At 45.7% G+C, this 19,640-nt stretch overlaps 1 protein-coding gene across 1 annotated transcript in view; it reads left to right on the forward strand.

Moving 5' to 3' along the window:
* Positions 1-19,640, forward strand: part of LOC147710248 (E3 ubiquitin-protein ligase TRIM39-like) — a 169,858-nt gene that overhangs the window by 24,761 nt on the left and 125,457 nt on the right. Inside the window, exon 3 of the mRNA XM_086920923.1 lies at positions 15,423-15,653. Within this exon, the coding sequence (XP_086777049.1) occupies positions 15,423-15,653 (231 nt within the window). The remainder of the gene's footprint in view (positions 1-15,422; positions 15,654-19,640) is intronic.

Below are 19,640 nucleotides of genomic sequence, written 5' to 3' on the forward strand. Positions count from 1 at the left end.
AACTGGCCCCATGTTGGTTCCTATTCTCCACCAGCATTAGGACACCCCGCTCCCCCTTTGAGCATTTGGTAACTCTCCTTCACCCTCCTTCGTCCCGGACCACGGTTAGCAACTTTAGGTGTTGCCTGAGGCCCTGATGAGAATCTCCATAGAAATACAGGAGATTCGAAACGCGTAGGCCCATTTTCTTACTGGTCTGCCAACGGATCTAAGAGTCACAATTTTGTATACATTACTTAGTCATTTGTTGAATATTGTCTATCTTTGGTTTAATGTGATAAGATTGTTTGAAATTGTAAAATCTTTGGTATTTTTCAACACACCCTGCAAAATCTGTATTCATATTAAGGCAGTTCCAGTTTTTCGTTTTCTTTGTTGTAGATAATGTACATATGGTATGTGTGAGAGCAGTTTGCATGTTTCTGAATGTATGGTGAAAGTGATATGATTGTAGTAGTGAATGGTGGTTCGCTCCATATTGATTGCTGTTTCATGTGTCCTTTTTGCATTTTTGGTTTCCTTTAATGTACTGTCTCCAAATGTATAAATGGATTTTATAAAATATCTTTGAATATATAATAAAATTGCGATTAAGAAGCATTCCCTTTTCTGAATGTGATTTTCAGTTAGTGGAGGATTCACTACAGTTCTTATTTATTATTATCAGCACTGGCACCCCCTCTTGTTGCTTACTCAGGAAAAGCACCCCCTTTAAAAACTCTGAAAGGCACCAATTTTGACTTTTGAAGGCCTGGTGTGGTGGGGCTGCTCATGTTTCCTGCACTAGAACAGGCTATGGATGCAAAACTCAGCCGCCTCTGTGGGCATGAAGCAGTCAAAAGCACACCCAAAAACTTCTCTGCCGGGACAATTACAGACAAGACCATCGGACCAAAAGTCATACAAAACCAGCAAGGCTGTGTGTGTATTTCACACCCTATAAACCAACAGACAAGTAAACGGAGCATGGAGTAGAAAAGTAAGAAAATGCGAACCACAAAAAAGATGCAAAAACCAGACCCTACAGGAACATGGAGGCTGCACGGATTTCACAGCACAAACAACATAGAAAAAAGCATTTACAATGCAATAGGTCTCGCAATTACATTGTTTTGAGCTATTGGCATTGTAAATGTTATTGTTTTCCTTTTGGGAAGCATTAATTAAATGGTGTAATGCAAAATGGCAGTAACTATAGTCCTGTGCCATTGTCAGATCAGAGACATGAACGTAATGCCCTCTGGTGCAGGGTATGCCACTACAATGGTATGCCCTCATTTGTAATAATAATTATTTGATATGCTTCCTGTTCGTCAGTTGGTAAAATAGCTCTGTGGGTTAACACGCTGACTGCAAAGATCTGCGAGTTCACGGGCAGGTCATCAATGTGAATCCATCTGTGCTGTCTCTGCATTTTGTCTTACTGCTTAGTTTGAAAAGGTGAAGATTTGAGACCGTCACAGCAGCTTTCTTTTACAGCGCTAAGAATGACCAAACGACAGGATCAAGCGCTGCACAAGATGACAAATACGGCCATTTTAACTCATTAAAACACAAACCTTCATGACATTTGACCTTAGAGGCATTTATGAGTTTAGGCCCTAAGAGTAAAGCACTAACAGCTGCACACAATGAAAAGAATAGGGTTAAAAGGCTGAAAGTGTGACATCAAACATGTTGTCATCCGCACCATAAATGTAAATGTACAGGAACTCATAGCGCAAATCACCGAGCGGTTTCTATGCGCTTGCTTAGGGAACCCGTCCTGGTATTCCCCTGTGAGATAACCCCGGCAGGGTATCCGCAAGGTGAAAGCCAGGCATCCCGCCACGTTGTGGAGATTAAGCAAGCTATTGCCCAGAGTCGCAGAGTGTGAATCGGTGAATCGAGTAGGCACCACACCTAGTTCTGCGCTTTCCCTTTCTCCTTCCTGATTGTCTGTCTCGATTTCCGATGTGCCCTGGTCCAACAGTTCGGGTCCTCGTGCTTCTGGGGCCCATTGTACTATTTTGTTGCATCGAGCCATGCGGTCCTGGGACCACACATTTCCATCACTCAACCTAGCTGCTCGGCCAAAAACCTCTTTGACTTGGAGCGGTCTGCTGTATTTACTTTCTCCCTTACGTTGCAATGTGGCTAGCTTTACTCTCACCCATTCTCCTTCTTCCAGCTGTGTGTCCTTAACATTCCTTCTCCTATTGTAGTGCTCCGAATATATTCTCTGGGCCCTTTCTAGATTTGCTTGCACTACCGCTGGAGACCATTTGCTGGTCACGGTCTTCTCTTTCCACGCTAAATTGTCCTTTGTAAAGGGTTCTCTCCCTCTGAGAATCTGGAAAGGACTGTACCCCGTTCCAGTAGGAGTGATGCGATACGCCCAGATCATGTGTAGTAGTTCCTTCTCCCAATCTTTCCCCATCATGATGGCTGCTTGAATGGAGCCCATCAGGACCCTATTAAAACGTTCCACTTGTCCATTTCCTGCTGGGTGGTATATGGCTGTGTGTTTAGAATAGATCCTATTCCTTTCCATATATTTTAGCCATTTGTCTGAGGTGAACTGTGGGCCATTGTCACTTTAAACAGATTTGGGGATGCCTTCCCTGAGGAAAATGGTGGTGAGGAACTTTAATATTGTGTCCGTGACCATCTCTTCCTTGACATGCACCTCTGGCCACTTAGAATATTTGTCCACCATGGCACATAGGTATTTTGGGGTCCCTTGCTCATCCAGGATTGGCCCCAGAATGTCGATGGATAGTTCTTCCCAAGGATTCCTCTGTGTCGAACTTTCCTATGGACGGTCTCAATGGTGTAATAGTCTTATCGACTTGTTGGCATTGGTTACACTCTCTGACTTATCGTTCTGTTTGTGTGTCCATGCCTGGCCACCAGTAACCTTGTTTGGCTCTCAGTTTGGTCTTCCCAATTCCTAAATGGCCTTCGTGCAGTATGGTTAACAGCCTGGAGATGAGTCCTTCTGGGGGTACTACTTTGTCCCCTCGGTATATAAAGACTCCCTTGTCGCCGAGTGAGTGCTCCTCTCTCACTTCAAAGTACTTCCTCATGTCCCCACTCAAGTGTCTCTTTTCCAGCCATCCGCCAGTGATGTACCCTTTCACTTCCTGGAGCCTCTTGTCTGTCTGATATGCATCCTTCCATTCTTGGTTGCTTATCACCTTCTCCAGGTCTTCCATCCGAGCCACCATTTCTTCTCCATCTTCCTTCTCTTCTTCTGCTGACTCCATAGCGGCGGCCCTGCTCAGGTAGTCTGTGACTTTGTTTCTGCTACCCGGGATGTATTCTACATCATAGCGATATTCCAATAATTTTAAAGTCATTTTCGCTATCCTTGGGGTGGAACTCGCAAGCCCGCATGATGTGAGGACTCTCACCAATGGCATGTGGTCTGTCCTGAGCTGGAATCTTGTGCCCCACAGGAACTCTCGGAATCTTCCCATGGCCCACACCACTGCCAGCATTTCTTTTTCAGTAACACAACCTTTTTTCCGTGTCCGTTAGGGTTCTGGACGCAAAACTGATGGTCTCCATCGTTCCTCCAACTCCGTCTTGCATAAGGACCGCACCGAGTCCTTTGTCGCTGGCGTCTGTTGTTACCACCGTTCGCCCTTGCGGGTCGTATCCACGGAGGGATATCGCTTGGGTCACATCCTTCTTGACACTTTCAAACTCCCTCTGAGTTTCTTCCGTCCATACAAACGTCGTTTTCTCTCTTGTCAATAGCCGCATGTGGTGTGTCTTAGAGGCAAAATGCTGTATGAATTTGCTATAATACTCGGCCATGCCTAAGAAGGACCTTACTTCCTCTTTGTTTGCAGGCGGTTGAGCGTCGCATATTGCCTTTACATTCTCCTTCGGTGTGATCCCTAATTCACCAATTTCGTGCCCCAGGTATGTGACTGACGCCATACCTAGGTGGCATTTCTCCCATTCGGCTGTCAGTCCCTTGTCTTCCAGCACTCTCAGCACCTTGGCCAACTTGGCGTTGTGGTCCCGTTGATCACTTCCCATGACCAAAATGTCGTCCTGGAAGTATTGGACCCCTTCCATGTCCTTGAAAAGGCGATGCATAAGCTTTTGGAAGACAGCCGCCGCTGACGCTAAGCCGAAGGGCATCCTGCAAAATTGGTAACAGCCAAAGGGAGTGATGAATGACGTCAGCCTCCTGCTCTCCGGGTGTAGCGCTATCTGGTGGTACGCTGACGTCAGGTCGATGGTGGAATACCATTTCTTTCCTTTTGTCTTTGCCAGCATTTCCTCAATGCGGGGCAGCAGGAACTTTTCCACTACGATGTTTTTATTAAGTTCGCGCAGGTCCACGCATAGCCGAACCTTGCCGTTGGGTTTCATCACCACCACCAGGGGGGCCAGCCACTCCGCACATGTGATGGGTTCGACAATGCCATTTCTTTCCAGATCGTGCAGCTCTTGTTGTACCGCCTCCCTCACTGCTATCGGTACATTCCTCACTTTGTGTGATACTGGCGTGGGTCCATTTTAAGGATGATTTTGTGCGCAAACTTCTCCAATTTCCCGACTCTTCCACCGAATACCCTGGGGAAGTCTCTTTTCCATTTCTCCATATCTGGCCACGCCTCCGGTTCTGTCAATAGTACCTGTACTGCTCCACCCGGGTCTAGCTTGATGCCCAAATCTCCTTGATCCATCCAGCCTAACACCGATGGGCCTTTCTCCGTCACATAGAGTTTGCAATCCGCACTGCGTCCTCTGAATTCAAATGTCAGTGGTCGAGAACCCGCTATGGGGATGTGATTTCCCAAGTATGTGACCGGTCTGATGTCTGGTGGTTCCAGGTGAGGGCCTAACTGGGGCATGAATTTCTCTCTCCACACTGCCCTTTGTACTAAGGTGTACGGTGAGCCTGAGTCCGCCACAATGCTTATCATTAAGCCACCTATCAACATGTCCAGCACTGGCTTGTTTGTTCTCCTGGTGCCTACACTCAAGACCTGTTCCTCGATGCACAGTACTTCATCCTCTTCCACCTGGCTTCGTCCTTCCTCTTCGTCCTTTTCCTTGTCACGAATTTCACCGTATTGCAGGCCATTTTCTTCCGACAAACCTTTTCGTGGTGTCCCATCACTCCGCAAAACATGCACTTGGCCCGGAAGGCCGGGCACCTTTCTCTTCGCCTCGTGGGCCCAGCTGCCGCACCGGTAGCATGAAGACTTGCTTCCTTTCTGCCTTCCCCGTGGTCCCGGCTTTCCTTGCCACCTGTTGGGTCCTTTGTTGGTCGAACTCGTGTACCTGCCCCTGCCCTTTGGCTCTTCATCCTTGATTCTGTTGATGATGGGCCTTGCCGCAATTTCTCTTTTTGCTGCGTCCGCACATCGTCGTGCTAATTCCGCCTTCACCATCGCCATTGCTTCTTTCAACGTGATCTCGCCGCACGACCACAACTTATCCTGTACTGATTTCATCATCGTGTGCATCACTATTTGGTCTGATAAAATCATCGTGGAGTCCACTGAACTGACACGTGGACGCCAACTTTTTCAACGCCGCTACGTAATCCTCGATGGAGTCGCCTTGTTCCTGTTTTTGCTGTTGGAAATTGTATTGGTCTATCGATACACAAACTGACGGTTGATAATGTTCGTCAAGCTCTTCTAGGGCGTGCACATATACATCATCATCACCCGTTTGTCTCTGCTTGGGAACCAGGTTCTTGAACACTCTGAGTCTCTCTGGGCCCAAGTTGTGCAGTAAGATTCTTCTTTTCCTGACGTTTGTGAAGGCTTCTTCATTTTCATCCTCCAGGACTTCAATATAATTTGTGATATAGTCCTTCCAGTCCTCCCACTTGAGTAGGGGTTCTCCTGGTTTTTGTAGGAACGGAACCGGCGCTGTCGCCGAGGATGACTGGGGGCACATTATTTCCCGCCTTTGCCGCGTGACACTCTGGGTCTTGGGGCTTCCAGGGGCACTGTTCTCCTTACTGTCGCCTGGCCGGGGCTGGGTGTGTCTCTCCTCACCGTTGTCTGTGTCTCCTGGATCAGCCAGTGTTACTGCCCAGCCAGCTACCTACAGGTGTGGCTCCTGGACCGCCCTGCCGCCCGCCTAGCACGTGACCGGTCCCTTGACACCCTTATGACCTCAGTTCGCTGTCCGATGTGTCATTAGGGGATACAAATGCTGCTGCCACGCTCCGTGTGCTTCCCTGTGTGCTCGCCTCCTCATCAGTGGTGTGGCTCGGCTTGTAGGCCTCTCTGCACGTGTAGCCCTGTGGGAGATGGCCAGGGTCCGATGTCTGTCTCCTGGTGGGTCTTCGTCGTTTCACTGGAACATCCTCGTCACCATTGTAAAGATTGCCTCTTTATATATATATATATATATATAACGGAGACCTTAGGTAGTAGTTATGATGATTTATTAACCTTTATTGGCACACAGAGCGCCAAGCGTGTTTATGCACACTGCTCCGGCGCCCGACTGATCGCGCTCGAGAAAACGAGATCCTAAGATGGCTGCCGTTAATGTACGTCACTACGTAGCGTGAACAACTAGAGCGGCGACTCTACATAAGGCAAGGCGAGAAAGACCTAAGGTGGGGGCCGAGGGAGGGTTCTAGAAGAGTGAAAGAGAGGGGGCTGGGAGGGGTCCAGTCCATCAGTAACTTTAAAAGTTTGTAGGTGGTCGTAGTTTCAAAGATGTTTCGCCAAATCTGTAGTCCCCATCTTTTCACCGTCGCTAACCCTAACTATATGTGGTAAGTGGCCAGTACACCCACTAAACGTGTCTCTGTGAAATCCCTCTCACCTTTTAATCCACTGCTTGAAGAAGTGGAGTTTAGGCCTCCGTAGCACCCCTGTGTTTTGCTGGCAGAGGTTGACAAAGGCCAGCAGCATGGGTCGGCGTGCACCTGGCTGGGGGGTGCAGTCTCGAGGAGCAGCATGCGCAAGGAAGCGACACAAGTATAATAACGTGTTAGGAAGGAGACTAGGGCTTGGGAGCGCAGAGGGTGGTGTAAAGAGACAGTGGGTGATGGCGGGGTTTCTGGGGGTGGTGGTTATGCTCGCAACAGCCGACCTTGGAGGTGGGGGTGGGGGGGGGAGTTGGGTCTAGGCGTGGTTCAGGGGTCACTGGCCCGCAGGGGTGGAATGGCAGGAACGGTCTGGCGGTTTAGGACAGGGGAGGGGGAGGGGGAAGGGGAGGTGGGGCAGTATGCTTGGAGCGGCTGACTTTGAGCGTGAGTGGTATTGGGTTGAGATCTGAAACTTGTTTATGATCCACAGTTAGTTTTACTTTCTTCACAGCAACTTGCATATTTTAAACCATTTAAATGCCGAAACGCTATGTCACGGCTCGCTCTGCCACCAGCAGAGCCTGCAAAGGGTTCACGGTGGGCAGCAACAGAAGTCTCTCACTTGCTTGCAGAGAAAAGCTTGTGTTTGCCTTGTGCAGCTTGTCTAAGATAGGATAAATTGAGTAATTCATGCAGCTCATGGTTTCCGGACCTACCCTAGGACACCAACTTGCTCCCATGTGCTTGCTCTCAGAGGCACGCAGAGTTCCGCCCTGGTCAGGATCAAAGGTGGTCTCAAAGTAAAAAAAAAAGCCCGCGGGTGGTGCGCGCGTGCCACTGCGACACACGTGAGGGCCTATTGGTGTCTATTAAGCGCACCAAGAGCGTAATAGACGCCAATAGGCCATTAGCGGAGCAATGCGCCCGCCTGTGGCCTATTGCGTGCAGTCTTTCATTAAAAGACGCACGCAAAGGCCAATAGCTGCCCACAGAAGGAAAAGCACACGCACGAGCGTGTATGATTCATAGGGCAGCTTTAAAACCCCAATTTTCGATTACAAAATGCGCTCGCATTGCTACGCAGTGCAACGCAGGGTGCGAGCCCTAAAAACAGTCACCTTCAACACTGTGTGCTGTGCAAAAAAACCTAGTTACTAAATCTTGCACACACTGGAAGAATTGATAAAGACGATCGTACAGAGTACTGGATTCAGGATATGTGCTATTCAACTCTCAAAACCCAATGAGTTACTTACAGAAGCGTTAATGTGTTTAACAACTACCACAATGACACACAGTTGAATATCATAAGAAACTGATTCACTCCAAAATTACATATCATGTTAACATAACATTTCATTCCTTTTACTTGAGTCCCTTTGGTAGGTAGTACTGTCTGTAATTGTTTGATCCAAAAGTTTTCCCTCTGAGCTAACAATGTGTGTATGTCTGTTTTGGTGTGGTGTGAGTCTTTTTAAGATGGTAAAACTAAGTTGTGGTAAGGTGTGTTTCATGTCTACCCAGTGCGCTGCTAAACATGACTCTCTGTTCATCGTCCTTCTCGTGCTTTTATGCTCGGATATCCTGATTCTGGATTTTTCCTGATGTTCTCCCCACGTATATTAAGCCACACGGGCATTTGATTGCATAAATAACTGTCCCGGAATGGCAATCCGAAGAATATTTTAGCTTCATCTTTTTACCGGTGTGTGTGGATGGGTATATGTATTCCCTACAATGACATTGCTGCATTGACTGCAATTTAAACATTTTCTCATGCCTGAATAGGTATTATCAGTTGATGACAATTTTTTCTTTAGAATTCCTTTTAAGTTTTTGGACTGAGACTGTGCAAACAGTTTTGCTGTAAACAGGTCACAAATCGGGTTCCTGTTCCAAATCCTCCCATCTCTGAGTATGATACATTTGATGGCTGGGGATTTCGAAGAGAACTTTAACAAGCATACCTCTTTGAGAGGATTTTTGAGACTGTCGCATGCCATGACATTCCATATACATCACTGAAGTGCATCTAGATCAGCAATTCATTACTTGTCGTTCGGGGACCCTTTGAGGTCCACTACACCTACTGAGGGAGTTCATGAAAGCTTAGAAACAATTTTTTTTTTTTACAGATTAATAAAGTATGTGTACATGAAGCAAAATGTGTTTGTTTGATGAATGCTTGTTTCTGTAATTTTGTGTATTGTTTTACAGTTCAATTTTTCTAAATTGCTCAAGCCGGGGTCCCTGGGTGCCAACAGTGACTCAATGGAGGTCCCCGGATTCCAATAAGAACTCTGCGGGGTCCTGGATTTGAGTAATTATGAATTGGGGGCCACAGGAGTCAAACAGTTATGGACCATTGATCTAGATACTAAGTAAAACACGGAAGCTCCAACCTTGTGTTGATGGGTTTCTATCTTAGCTATGGAGCAGGTGACCTTTAATCTAGACATATGAATAGTATATGCAACCACATGACATACCTGTGGGTTCAGAGAAATTGACAGCATGGTCATGTTCCGGCATGTAGAGTGCGCACACTCCACGTATTTACTTTGTTTTCACTGAACAGCTATTTTTATAGTGAATTTAAACCTACGAATTTTAATTGGTTTCAAATTAGATGCTCTTTAATCTTGAAATTTTTCGGAACATGATCCTTCCCTTCTTCCGGAGATATGCATTTGTAATTCTGGAATCGAGGCACAACACAGCTTTAGCCTCTGTTCTCAGACAGTATCTGCTCAGCTCAACCCCCCATTACAAGGTTTTTCTGCAACAGTCTCCTAAATCGGCCACAGTTCGATGTCTCATATACCATGCCTGCATTAAACTGATGTTACAAAGATGGGGCACATCTGAACATAACCCCCCAGGAGAACTAGGACCCATGGCCCTGACTCAGACTGGAAGGGGAAAGGGCTGTCCTGTAACCCATCAGCAACAGTGCACATTTATCACTGCTCAGACACCATGGTTGTGATATTTAATAGTTCATCTTTATTTATTTATTCAATTTATGTATTCAGTGTTTTCTATAGCGCGAACAAGACCCACAAATTGGGTGTCAGAGCACTTGACATAACCACTCCTTTCATAATCAGCAGATATTCAATTCTTTAACAAGAAGTGTATAAACTTATTCAACAATATTGGCAAATGCTAACCCTTACCCAACATATTGAAGAATAAAAGAAATCACTAGGATATAGTAAAACATGCCATATCATAATTATCGAAATACGACCACTCCTGATATCCTAGCTGTCTACAATGGTTATATTATTGCTACTCTAAACAAATATACACCGATCGAGGTACTTGTCTATAAACAACTTCCCTGTAGACCGTCAAGGGACTAATTGTCTTCAGCCTAGCTGAGTATAGCTGTTATAGTTCCATCAAAGAGGGGTAAGTTGGTTTATGCAATGACCAGTTTATTTGATCTGCTATTAACAGGACGTAATCTAATTTACAGTAGTCTACTTGAACAGCTGACTGTAGTGGATCGATGGTTTGTCTGCCGAACTCAGAATAGTCTTAGTATAGCCTGATGTTTGTTATGGGAGAGATTTACCCATCAGAAAGGACTTTGCCTCCTTTTTGAATCATGGACCATACGTGATTCTTCTAATATTCGGTGGGAGTGAATCCCAAATCCTTGGTGCAGCTCCCGTGAACGCTCTATCGTATGATTAGGGCTCCCGGTTTTATGGTATATATTTTTTTTAACATTTCCTTCGGTATTTATCCATATTTATTTTTGGGCCATCTTGTTGGTATTTTTCCATATATATTTTGTGTTTCAACAATAAATATAGCTGTAAAATAGTATATTTCTGCGATTATATAACTCTTTGACGTGCACTCAAACATAGATGCCTGTCACGTTTTTGAAATCTAAGCAGCCACGTATAACAAAATACTACACTCCCAGGTACATATTAGCCTCATTCTACAAATATATGTTAACATATGCTTGTATTTAAGGAAATTGAATCCTTTATTTTAACCCTCCATGCGGTCTGCCTGCTTAGCTGTTGCCTAGAATTCATGAAAGACAGCATGGACAGCTTCTCACAAGACTCACCATTTTTAGTATTTTTCCGCCTTTAAAAATAAATGTAGACAGGAAACACATTGTTATCTGTCTGGTTTTTTTCTCTAAAAAATCAATAAAAACGGAAAGCCGGAAGCCTTTCGTGTGATCTCTTCTTGCGGAAGAATGCTGTTTTCAGTCAAAAATCCTGGCAGTTCTACTACCTCCCAGCAACGTGATTTTCTGGGTCAGGAAATTTGGAGTTTTGTGGTGTATTGCCTTGTGTGCGATACAATGAACCTTGAACTTTATTCTTGCCTCATACGGTATGCAATTGAACGCTTTCAGATGTGGAGTTATGTGGTCACATTTTTTTGATCCGGTTAGAAGTCTGGCTGCTATATTGAGACCTGCTTTTAGGGGAGCTGTAGAGATCTTAGGAAGCCCTGACAGGGTCGCACATCTTTACTCCATTCTTGATATGACAAGTGCCTGGACTGCCAATTTGAAATCATCTGATTCCATGAACGGATTCAATATTTTGAGCTAACTCAGATGGAAACAAGCGTTTTTTGCCATTGTGTTGATCTGTGTTTGCATTTTTAGTTCTTTATCCAGAGTGATTCCAAGAGTTTTGGTTGAGTTTACTAGAATCTGGGCAACCGTTTAGTGCAGTGATCCTCTTGGTCCATTCCTTAATCCTGGCTGCACTTTTAGGAGGGGAGAGTAAGTAGAGCGTCATCTACTATATGTAGGCTGGCTGTTTCTGTGCTGTGATCTGATCTGAACCCTGGTTGGTAGTCATTTAGTAGCTTGAATTCAGTAATATGTTGATTTTAGTTGTTGACCAAATTTTTCTAGTGATTTGGCTAGTAAGGGGAAGGTTGTTACCGGCCTAAAGTTGTTTGGATCCGAAGGGTTCTCTGTAGGTTTTTTAAGAGCGGGATGACCTGTCCAATAGGGGACGGCCATGTTGTTGAATGAGGGCCAGCATTTAGCAGGAAGTGGGTCATTGTAGTGGTTATTGGGTTTCAAGTTTAGTAAGGTTTTTTAATGTCATGTTGGTCATCCTGTGTGTCAGTGATAACGTTTAAAGGTGTCATTTCCATAAACATCATGTCGCCGTGTAAAAACAATGTTGGCGTGTAAAAATGTTGTGTTAGGAAACCTGAAGTCTTGAGACAGTCCCAAAATCGTGTTACATTTTAAACTCCAGTTTTTATCTTGATCACTAATGTTGTTTAATATCCTTTTTAAATTTTGTATAGAATTGAATGTATATCTTTTATGATCTTGTGATCGAAATAAAGACTATTAAGTAAATAAACGTCATAGTATTTGAAAAACTCTCTTGCAATTTTCGTGAAGGGATTTTACTAATGCACACTTCATTATTTAGTGGTTGTTACCTCACTTGTCGCTATACCTCCTCATAGTATTGACAGCTGAGTGCCCGTTCATTGATGTAAAACACTGTGCACCAGATCAGAGCTCTGCACTCTAGACTCAGGGTTTTTGCACAGCCAGACCTCATTTGAACAGCTCAGAGAGGTGGATGGTCTCTGGTGAGGTTGTCTGTCTCTGATGTTCAGGGGTCTGTCCTACTGTGGCTCTGTAAAGTGGGCCAAAGACATCCCTTTCTGCGCTTGACTCTCAGGATAGCAGATCGAGCAGTCAAAGGCTTCTCATGAAGACAGAGGGCGGGGCATTCACTCAGAACTCAGCAGCCAACCAACAGACACAATGTTGTGTCTAGCTCATTACTTAATTTTAGTTAAGAAGAAAGATCTTTGAGTTCACAGAAAATTAAAATATCAAAAAGTTCAATAAAGTCACAATGACATGGTTACATTGTACAATCTCCAGAAAGACACAACACCTTCTCTGGTGCCCTCTTCCCTCTCTAGGAGTTTTAATGTCTACGGTCCACGGGATATCATACGGGAGTAAGCCTTATTCGAGGACAAAGGTGCACTTGCTCTAGATCACCATACCGGCTCATGTGCAGAACATTTCGATCTCTTTTGCCTCAGAGTTCACACAGACAAATTGCTCGTATTGCAGATTTCCCTCTGCCTCTTTGGTGGAGTTATGGCCTTGATGGCATTAGCGGGCTTGCTTGGCGGACCCGTTCCTTTAGCAGCGGCTTCAGTTAAGTGAAGCTGTGGTTGCAGTCTCACTCTGGTCCAGGATTGCTGGCAATAATCAGTTCAGCAGTCCTGCACCGCTACACTAGTCTGTGACAATTGTGGCCCCCAGGCCAGTTGCAGACGAGTGCTCAGTCATAGCAGTTACCACCTCAGGGCAGGGTCTTCAGTAAATGGCTGTCGCTGACAGTTGCAGCCTGCCAGGCTAGATCAGTGCTTTCAATGTTGATGACTGTCCTTTTTGGGTCAGTTCTGACGTCGGGCAGCAGCAAGCACATATCAGGGCGCCAGACAACACAATGCTGATTTTCCTTTTAAATGGTTTGGCACATGCAGCAATGGAAACTGCAGAGGGAGACCGGAAGACCCCACACGACACAGATGCCCCCTGGCTGTTCTCCGAATGGCTGTCCGCTTTCTCTGGGTGTTTCTCATGCTGGAAATATGCTGCATGAGAATCACCCTGGAGAGGTTGTACTGTTGCAGTGCCTGGCACTCTTTCCCTCTCTCACCGGGCTGGCCTCTAGGTGTGAGGCGCTTCAGCTGTATTCTCAAGAAGAGCAGACTTCAGGTGATGTCCCCTCACATCTGATGCAGACTCCATCCATGGGCACACAGCAGTCCACTGAGTACTATTTATAGCATCCCTTGGTCAAGACGAACTTGGAGTTTAATTAAAAGTGTGTGTGGGGGGGTGAGTCTGACTTATTATACTCATTTTACAGTGAGGAGATGCACATCTGCTCTCCAAGGCTTTGGAACTGGTTTGGTTTAATTCTCTTGACATTGTCTGGATGTCTCTCAGACGCAACCTTTGCACAAGGTGATGACACTCGCAGGAGGCCGCAATGATGCTGCCTTTAGCAGGAGTGTCCCAAAGAGGGGCACAAGGAAGCGTGAGATCCCTCCACCTGGCTTTCATCAGCTGTCCTGAAGCAGTGATGAGGGACAGACAGAAGGACAGGACATGCCCAGAATCCTCCTCTACTCCTAACAGAAACTGCAGTCATCTGTCAATTCTACCATCTACTAAAGGGCAGTGCTTGGAAAGGACTCATTAGCAGCCCTCTGCTAAGGACTGAGCAGAACTTCTAAGGGTGCCTGTATATTAGTGACACAGCATAGGAACATAACCCTCACCCTATATACTAAAGACACAGCACAGGAGCATAACCCTCCCCCTGTATACTAGTGACACGGCACAAGAGTGCTCCCCTCTACCTGTATACTTGTAACACAGCACAGGATCACAACCCTCTACCTGTATACTTGTGACACACCACAGGAGCAAATCCCTCCAGCTTTATACTAGTGATGTATATAGGTTATAGGTGCACAACGATGTACCTGTTTGCTAGTGACACAGTACAGGAGCACAACCTTCTACCTGTATACTAGCGATGCAGCACAGGAGCACAGTATATTAGTGACTGCACTAGAGCTCAACCTTCTATCTGTAACTAGTGACACAGTACAGGAGCACAACCCTCTACCAGTATACTAGTGACACTGCACAGGAGCACAACCCTTTACCTGTATACTAGTGACACTGCACAGGAGCACAACCCTTTACCTGTATACTAGTGAAACAGTACAGGGGCACAACCCTCTACCAGGAGTGGAGACGTAACAAACTCCACAGTATTTGAGTCCAGCTCTTCATGGTGACCAGAGAGACATACCTCTCTCAACAGCTGATACCCTCCTATTCCTGCTGCAGTGAAATGTATTTTACCTGAAAACTCACACCCTCCTGTCCTAGCATAGGATGAGATGTCTGACCAACCTCCTCGCCCATCATCTATAGGAATTTGTGATCGACCTGCAGACACTGGTGCAGTAACTGATATATATGATAATTATCAATTGCACAGCAGAACAATTGATGTTAGGTCTAATTTTAAATGTGTAATTACCCACCTCATCATTCTAAACGAGGGATATAATAGGTTCATTTACAATGTATGCTGCACAGCCAGTGTCCTGGCAACATGGGGTTATTCCCCAGCCCCTCAAATCTCCTGTCTTCCATCCCAAGTGCTGAAACTTCCTGGCTCCACCTCTTTTACATGCTCATGTGTCGGTCACACTCGCTCACACTTGACTTCAGCCAGTCTCTCCCCTCAGTCTGTCTCTGGGTCTTTGACTGTCTCTGCCTGCTGTGAGTTCTATCTTGTGTTTTCTTCATGGAGGGAACTTTCTTGCTGCTTTACAAATTCTGACCTCTCTATGGTTTGTGAGGGGTCTGTGGGGAGAGGGCAGGAGTGTGAGGACGGACGGCAGATGGTAGAAGGAATATACTTAGTCCGGCCTTCACAAATGAGGAAAACGACTTTAGTGTTTGAAAGAACCTCAGCCCCACCCCCACGATTCTCACCCAAAGGATGGCAGCGCTAGTAGGAAGCTCCATAATATCTAACCAGCATTTCTTTGCTCCTGACAGGACAAGTTAAGAACTGAGAAGCGGAAAATTAAATTGGAGTTTGAAAAACTGCGGCAACTCCTGAAAGAAAATGAGCAAACACTGCACAGGCGACTACATGAGATGGAGAAGAAAATCGCCATGGTAGAAAATGCAAATATCGCCAAACTGTCCAATCAAATCACCTCTCTCAATGACCTAATAACAGAGATAGAAAAGAAGTGTGAGGAGCCAGCGAGGGAACTAGTGAAGGTGAGACAGTTTGATATATACATGGCTAAGAAGAAATATTCATAATTTGCATGCAGCATTAAATGTGTGCGGGTCAATGCACAGTGACCCCATGCACTCTGACAGCCGCTATCAACATACAGATTGATTGTTTACACTGCCCCCTTTTGTGCTGTGATCCCAAAGCAATATATAAACACTGCAAAATAGTGACTTCCTACAGTGTCACATAAATGTCTATAACCTATTTTTATATTCGCCTTCCATGTTTTATGGGTTACATCACACTTATACACAGCAGCAAATTGCCCCCCGCCCCCCCACCCCTTTCCATATAAACTATTATTAGTTTCATTTTAGCAGGTGTATGCCTGCAGGTTTTTATTGCTTTCTTTGTCATTTTCTTTCTGTAATACATGGAATTCATAACCAATGTTTGTTTCATTTGTTATTGGTTTTAAAGTAATTTGGATAAGCTGGCATTTTTTCAGCTTTTCCATCATCCGAAACTTTCAGGTTCGAGGCATGTGGGCTGCTGAATTCATATCTGTGCATAGATCGCCGCCTAGTGTTGGGTCCGGATGATTGCATATTGTTGTCCTGGAAGAGTCTTCGCAGTATCACGAGATAGTTGGCTCCTCCCTTGGACTACAGTGCGCATGGGCATCCTCTCCATCCTCAGATTGTTTTTTTCCGCCATTGGGTTCGGATGTACTTTCCAGCACTCCAAGTTCGGAATCAGAAAAAACTTTTCTAAGGCCAAAAGGCCCTTGGGTCCGTCGGTATTGTTAAGCGTTCGGCACCGATACACTTTTTCAACAACTGTTGCACTCCGGTCGTCGAATCGGGCCTTTAGGCCTTCTCGACGCCACGTGGACCGACCGTCGATGGAACAAAGTCCATTCAAATACTGCCCGCAGTGCAACTCCAAGTTCCTGCACACTGATAAGCATCCAGTGTGCAACAAGTGCCTATCTCCAGATCACAATGAAAATAGTTGCCTAGCCTGTGCCCAGTTCGGGTCAAAGAAGATGAACCGGAATCGACGGGCGGCGAGGCAAGAAATGCAGAGGTCGGCACGAGAGCCCGATAATATCTTCGACGATGAGGAAGACCTAGTTAACGCCGAAGACTCTGATCAAGACGAAGAACAATACTCTGAGCACAACTCCGATTTATTACTTCGAAGAGCAAGAACAAATCGTCGATCTAGAGGAATACGATCAAGACATCGTAGCTGTTGAAGACGACTCCGATGACAACGAGGGGCGAACCGTGAGTACACCGCCCCATATAGACACTACACCCATATCAGAGACTCAGGTCGAGGCATCGCCAACAGGCCTTCGCTAAGATCAAAATTCTGATTCTACAGCCCCGCCATACCGCCTGGCTACGAACATACAAAAAGAGCCTTCTGGGACACGACATACGTCACAGGTTCAATCGAAACCGAAACTTGTCAACAATACTGTCTTCGGAACGAACGTCGTAGATCCGAAGGTGACTAAGCTGAGGGGCATCGACCCGAAGGCCACAGTTCCAGTACAACCTTCAAAGTCAAAGAACATTGAGTCGAGCTCGAAAACAAAAGCTATTGAGTCGACCCCGAAGTCAAAAACAGTTGAGTCCACCATCAAAACCAAAACACGTCGAATCGACCCCCAAACAAAAGCACGTCGACTCGACTCCCAAGACCAAGGACGTCGAATTGAGCAAATCAGGCTCAACTATCGACAAGAGCAAAAAAACAGGTCGAAAGCAAAAGGCCTGCACCCAAAACTAACGTCAAACCGAAAGTGAAACCAAAAGTGGACCAAAGCAAACCGGTTGAGCCGAAGCCCGTCGATCCGAAGAGGGCCATCAAGCCAAAGCAGCAGGCTCCGAAAACACCTCTACCACCTAAAGACACTTCCCAACGGACAAAACCGCTCGGTCCGAAAACAGTGGTGAAGCCTGCCAAAAACGTACAACCTACAAAACCGGTCGAAAAACCTACAAAACCGATCCAAACACCAAGATTGGTCGAACCCATTAAAGGCATCGAGCCGAAGCAGGTCAAACCAAAAGCTACAGCACCAAGGCCAAAAACTGTGGAAGAAGAGATTATACATCCAGACCCTTCCACAGAACACCGGTCAAAACTATATATTGACCCAAATACTGGGAAGGTGACTGTTTATATAAAAAAGAAAATACCTCTGTCAACTGAAGACTTTCCAAAAATTCCTCTAAAGAAAGAGACTGTGCTACCTCTCCAATACACGTTGAGCCTATCACTCCAGCTATGCCTACTCCATATGCCACAAACTCATCTGCACGCTCTGACTACAACCCAGATGAAGATCAGGATGCAGATGTGTGGTTTGGTTATCCACAAAACCCGTATGTAGACCCCAACTCACAACCATGGGGCGGGGGAGGTGAACCAGACACTGACGGGACTCTGCCCATTACAGACCCTACAGTATACCCAACAAAGCCATCACCCACAGAAGATACAGTGGCTTTTAACTCTCTACTAGATAGAGAAGCAACGTACCATAATGTAGAAATGCATTCTGATGCTATTGAAGACTTTCTCTTTGATACATTAACAACATCGGAAAGACATGTAAAAACACTCCTCGTGTGAAAGGCGTCTTAAAGCACGCAAACGACATTTTTAAGGACACTGCTAGGGCACGTGTCATAAACCCTAAAATTGAGAAGAAATATAGGGCTGCACCTACAGACCCTACATACATCAAGGGACAACTGCCTCTAGACTCCTTAGTGGTATCGAACGCACGTAAACGTGCAAATTCACAAACTACTGGAAAAAAATCTTAGAGGCATCAGGCAAACTGGTAGCAGCACAGGCAGCAAACTTATGTAGAATAGCCAATACACAGGCCTTGCTGGCCAGGTATGACCGGGCGCACTACGACCGTTTAGAGGAAATTCTCCAACACTTACCTGAGCCTTACAAAAATCAGGCAGATGAACTCATACAAGAGGGAAAGCTCATCACAAATGCCTCAATTAAATGTGCCCTAGACACGGCAGACGCAGCTGCCAGATCCATCAACACAAGCGTGCTCCTTGAGACTCACGCATGGCTTCGCATATAAGGCTTTAAGAATGAAGTCCAATCCACTATTCTTAATCAGCCCATAAACCCAGATTTTTTGTTTGGTCCAGCAGTTGACTCAATTCTGGACAAAATGAAAAAGGATGCTGAAACAGCAAAATCCATGGGAGCCCTTCAGTCCCAACAACACAGAGGCTCCTTTTGTTGCTCCAATTATAGAGGAGGAGCGCAAAGTAACACATCGCAGCAATCCTCCACCTACAAAGGTAACACACAATCCACATACAACAAGAACACAAACGGGGGTGGATACAGAGGTAACAATACCAAGGGGAGAGGTCGTGGAGGCAATGCAAATAGATCCTCCACTAACACCAAACAGTGTCTTCTTGGAACTACCCCCAGACCATATAACACCGGTCGGGGGAAGACTACAACAATTTCTGCCAGTCCGGTTAAATATCACTACAAACAAGTGGGTCAGGCAAATTATCCAACATGCCTATTGCCTCGAACTCACCTCAACACCACCCAACATACCACCTGTGAACCGTCTAATGTCACAGGAACATTTAACACTACTACAGCAAGAGGTCATCAGTCTGCTGCAAAAGGGGGGCCATAGACCCACCTGTCCCACTACAACATCAGGGAACAGGAGTATACTCCCTATGCTTCCTTATCCCAAAGAAGGACGGGTCTCTAAGACAAATATTGGACCTCAGGCCCCTCAACTTGTACATTTTGTCAGTGCATTTTCATATGCTCTCTCTCCAACAAGTCTTACCACTGCTTCGCCAGGGAGACTTCCTGGCAACTCTAGACCTCAAGGATGCATACTTTCATATACCAATACACCCTGCTCACAAAGTATTTAAGGTTCACCATTCAAGGACAGCACTACCAGTTCAGAGTCATACCATTTGGTGTCACAA

Source organism: Lissotriton vulgaris, chromosome 5, assembly GCF_964263255.1.
Source record: "Lissotriton vulgaris chromosome 5, aLisVul1.2, whole genome shotgun sequence".
Taxonomy (NCBI): Eukaryota; Metazoa; Chordata; class Amphibia; order Caudata; family Salamandridae; genus Lissotriton; species Lissotriton vulgaris.